General features: G+C 42.0%; 1 protein-coding gene across 1 annotated transcript; it reads left to right on the top strand.

The window, feature by feature from the left end:
• Nucleotides 1-939: 939 nt before the first annotated feature.
• On the top strand, nt 940-4,201 carry CENPM (centromere protein M; the record flags this gene model as incomplete). Its single annotated transcript, XM_010295326.1, has 4 exons — nt 940-1,074; nt 2,120-2,199; nt 3,247-3,338; nt 4,076-4,201. Coding segments are annotated over 4 exons (433 nt in total), but the record flags the coding sequence as incomplete, so codon positions are not given.
• Nucleotides 4,202-4,532: the final 331 nt, after the last annotated feature.

The raw sequence follows: 4,532 nt of genomic DNA, 5'->3' as shown, positions 1-4,532 counted from the left end.
ACATCTTCAGCTAGATCAGGGTGCTCAGAGCTCTGGGGAAAACTGTTAAGTCCTTAAGATTTAATTGTTAGAATCAATATTCCCCAAGGACACCAAAATCAGTGTTTCTCTTTTGGCTTCCAGAGAGGAAGAGGATTGTGAGAGAGACTGAAGTTCTGGGAATTTTTTTGTCCAATCTGTCTTTCAGGTGGTCTTCCAAAAATACGGTGCTGACAATATTCTTCCCTGTGGAAGACCCAGATAGCCTGTGGGAAGAGACACAAAAAAATGCCCACCCTGTAATTCTTCCAACAACTGTATCGGCAGTAGTGGTATTGTGTAGGATAACACATAAACTAACCTAGTAACTCCTGACACAGTGAAAGGGATAAAAAGGGGGGTAGTGGCATAATAGAAACAGTAAGCTCTTTCTGAGTTGTAATTTCATCTGTAAAGCTATACTAGTGATAAATTTCTGGTTTAAGGTTTTGCAAATACAACACAACTTTCTGTAACATGGACACCTGAGAAGGTAGCTTTCGCTCGGTAAGCATATGAGCGGTATCTCTGGAATGTGATAGAAAAGCACTGATGCATTTTAACGGAAACTTGGCAGCAAAATATATCAGTAAAGCATTAGGTGTCACTTTCTAAGAAAGGACTCTTCTTAACAATTAAATAAAATGACTGCCGTACAAATCTGTGGGGATAAAATGTTTCTGTGAGTCTTGTTATGCTCTAATAAGCTTCCTGTTATAAACAACCTTGTCTAGCAAATATCATTGTGGCTGTCAGCAATTATGAGTAGGCTTAAGAGATGTGATTCTTTTACCACTTAAAGAATCACAGTGTCTCTTCAGTGCCTATGTATTTAGTAATTAATGGGCTTCCTGGTAACTTGCTACATGGTGAACTGCAATGGTTATGAGGTTATGGTTAAGTGGATGCTGCCTTGCCAAGCTATTTGGTTAAACTGGCGAATTTACGATCTTTCAGTCACCTTGCTACATCACTCCCCTTACCTTCAGAGAGGGATCACCTTCGTCCCAGGATAGATCTGATTGCGTTCATGATTGACATCAAGAGCAAGTACAGGTAAAAGAAGGGCAAAAATATGAGGGGGAAAACTGATATTCTTTCTTGGATTGATGGCTAAATCTACTTTTTTTTTTTTTTTACTGTGTCAGAATTGCTGAATAGTGGATTTCAAACTCAAGGCTTGCTGTGGTGGGAAAGCTCTGTAATATATACAGTGGTTTTCTGGCCTCCAGCAATGGATTAGGACTGAAGCGCTCTGTCCAATAACATGCCTGTTGCCTACTAAGTCACCATAGCAGAGAAGGCAGAATTTATTCCTGGAGATCCAGACGGGATGATACGAACTGAGCTTTGGAAAGACACTGTCTGTAAAATTAGATGGAAACAATGGTGATGCTGTTAAGTTCTGTAATATGCGGATGGCTGATGCACTCTGGGCAGTGCCACCTAATAACCAGCCAGTTGCTGCGTCTGTGTCCCCAGTTCACTGATACTGCTGGTCAAGTGGGATCAACACTACAGATGTCTCTAGGCAAAAGACTAAGGTCTGCAGAGATTGATCCCTTTTCTTTCATCATGTGCTCATCTTTGTAGAAATTATGTTAGTGTCCCCAGGCCATAAGTAAAGACTTGCTAAGGCACAAAAATCAGTGTTTTATTACTTACTTTACTTGCGACTGATGATCCTGGGCTCTCATTTACCAAAAATGACAGGCCCAGCTGCATACTTACAGCACAGATGGTGCTGCAGAAATGTGTGGGCTAGCTCTTCTGAAAGAGCCAAAGTAGTGCTGAAGTCTCGTTGGATGCTAATGAATTCTGATGCTTAGTGCCTGCAAATCATGGAGGTCCCCTTTCAAATTAAATCTAACTGTTGAGCCTTGGGTAGAAAGGATATGTTATGGATTATTAAACAGTGGGCATTACAGAGGCCTCTGCTGCCATGCATTTAGCATAGAGCATAAGTCTGACGGCTCACAGATCAGCAGATGTTAACATCATTGTTTTTCTAATTGTGCTTCTGAAAGCTATTCCCCTTTGTCCTTACGCTGCACTGGTTTTACCTCCCTGTCCAACTGTATTGTCTGTGCTTTTCTGACAGTTTGAAGAATGTCGAAGCTTCCCTAGCTCATGTGGATGCCAACTTCTTCCTGGGGAAAGTGTGCTTTCTTGTCACTGGGGGTATGTATGGCATCTGCCCTGTTCCTCCTCTTCAAGCAGCACAGCTCACTGTTGCTTTCCTTAAAACAGGGCAGTGACTTAACTTGAAACAACAACTAAAAAAAAAATACACAGCAGCTTTGTTGAAAGCTTTGTTTAAATTATATCTGGAGTCATCTGCCTTTTTGTATGTTTTCTTAGATAAAATATGGGTTTCACCAGTTAGACCTCTCTTCTCTGTCCCTAATCCCTGAATGTGATTTGTGTTACTGATTTTTATTTTTTTTTCATGTGGCACTGCAGAAGTCTGTTCTGTCTGCTCTTGCAGATCTCTCTTAATGGTAATCTTAATGAGCAGTGAGGAGCATATGATACTGTGGTAATAAAATGAATCTAAATGGATGACCTACTAAACTATTAAGCATAGTTTTAATACGGGGCTGGTATCCCTGCTGTGTACTGTCTGGCCCTGTTGTGGCTCTAATCTTTCTCTCCCTAACCTTTCCCTGCTTCAAGCAGAGAGGGTGCTTTCCTGCATACCCTCCCTACTTCAGCTCTGAGGAATGGAAGGGGCTAGACCATACTGCTCAGTGTTAGAACAGAGTTGCTGTGTCCCTGGAATTTGAGGGTCAGGACACATAATTCTGGAGTAAGAAGGAGTCTTAGCATTGTCTTGTGCTATGGCTTTTGAGCTATTCGCTCCTGAGGGAGCAAATTCCTTGGAGACACGACCACTCTGTGATACCACATGAGCCAGGAGGGCTTCTGATTAGTGAATGGAAGATTCTGCCTGTGCTGATAGTGTACTGATCCCTTATCCAAAATGTTGATGTTACAGTACTCAGTAATGTGGTGATACTCTTCCTCCTGTCAGTATTATGAAAGACTTTTGTGCTAATTTGGTTGCGAATCTTGTACCATTCTGTTTGTATCGCTTACTATTGCCTTACATTCTATGGTGCTCTCAAAACTGTCTCTGCATTGTTTTGTGGATGTGGAATTTCCTGGTACTTTTCTTTGGTGAATGTTGATTATGGGGCTTGTAATGTGGAAAAACTTTTTCTGTAGTTGGCAGGGTGAATTACTGCAGCGTAGACATGAATGCCATCTGGAAATTGGGAGAAGTCTACTGCAGTCCTGTGCTCTTCTGTGAGCTGGAGGTATGGTGTTTATTTGGTGTCTGAAAGGATTTGTGAATTCCACTGCTTTCTGATCCTTAGAAACATCATTACATTAGCAAGAAATATATGTACGTATGCTACTGTTTTACATAAGTGTCAGAGACCAGACTCTTTCTACAAGAACAGTAGAGGTACAGGAGCCTGACTGTCCTTGAAATGAGTCTTCTGGATTATCTGATCTGCTCCTTCCTGTGCTATTTCAAAGCCTCAGGAAGACAAGTCTAAATTAGCAAAGGCTTCTCTGATATGCAAAGCCTTGGTAAACCTGTTCCTTGAGGCATTTTCTCTTCCTGGGAGCCCCTGAGCTGCCCATGTAATGCTTCCTGTTAGCCAGGCTTTGTTGTTTCACAGACTGTTTTGCCATCTGATATGCCACTCTTTCCAATTACCTGCTTGGTCTGAAAAGCTGGAGGGAGGGTTTGGCATTCAGTGGTAGCACACTTCACTTTTCTGTGTACTCATCATTCCACCCTCAGAGACTGCTTCCCTACTAGCAGGTAATATCTGTGCCTTTGGAAACCCCTTCAGGATTTTCAGCTGACAGCGCTGTGCCTTCCCTAACATTAGGGCCCAAACATTGGGCCTCTCTGGAATTTTCTGTAGCTAGCAGGTCTGAACCATACTTAATGCTGGTTCCAGTTCTTTCTTTTATTGCAGCTAAGTGCTGCTTTTCTTCTTTTCTATTGGTTAAATAATTTCTTCATTTTTGTTTCCAGTTGGAAGGGATACGAGTTGCCACCGCTCAGCGACTTCTCCGGATGTTACAGATCTGTGCTGGACACATACCAGGAGTTTCTGCCTTGTCCTTTGGCACACTGATGAGGAACTCTGCTGATGACTAGCTTCTCATTGTGAGAATTCAGACAGATTCATCATTCTTCTTTGACTTCAGTCATTCAAACTACTGCAGTTGGAATCACATTAGGAAGCTCTTTTGCCTTGTCTTGACCATGACTTGTCATGATCACTCATCCAGAATTGTTTCTAGTTGCTAGTCTCTCAAGAAAAGCTTGATTCCTGTTCCATGGATAAGGTATAGGTGCTAGGGGGAGGGCAGTTTGAATTGGGGATTCCTATCCATTATTACATCTGAAACCGATTTCATGATCAAGTGAGTTTCACCCACTTTGCTGATGGCCAAGAGCTGTGTGTTTTACTGAGAGAATATCAGAA

This window comes from Phaethon lepturus, unplaced genomic scaffold (genome assembly GCF_000687285.1).
Source record: "Phaethon lepturus isolate BGI_N335 unplaced genomic scaffold, ASM68728v1 scaffold24689, whole genome shotgun sequence".
NCBI lineage: Eukaryota > Metazoa > Chordata > Aves > Phaethontiformes > Phaethontidae > Phaethon > Phaethon lepturus.
The sequence above is the reverse complement of the archived record's forward strand: the minus strand, read 5'-3'. Positions and strand labels throughout refer to the sequence as shown.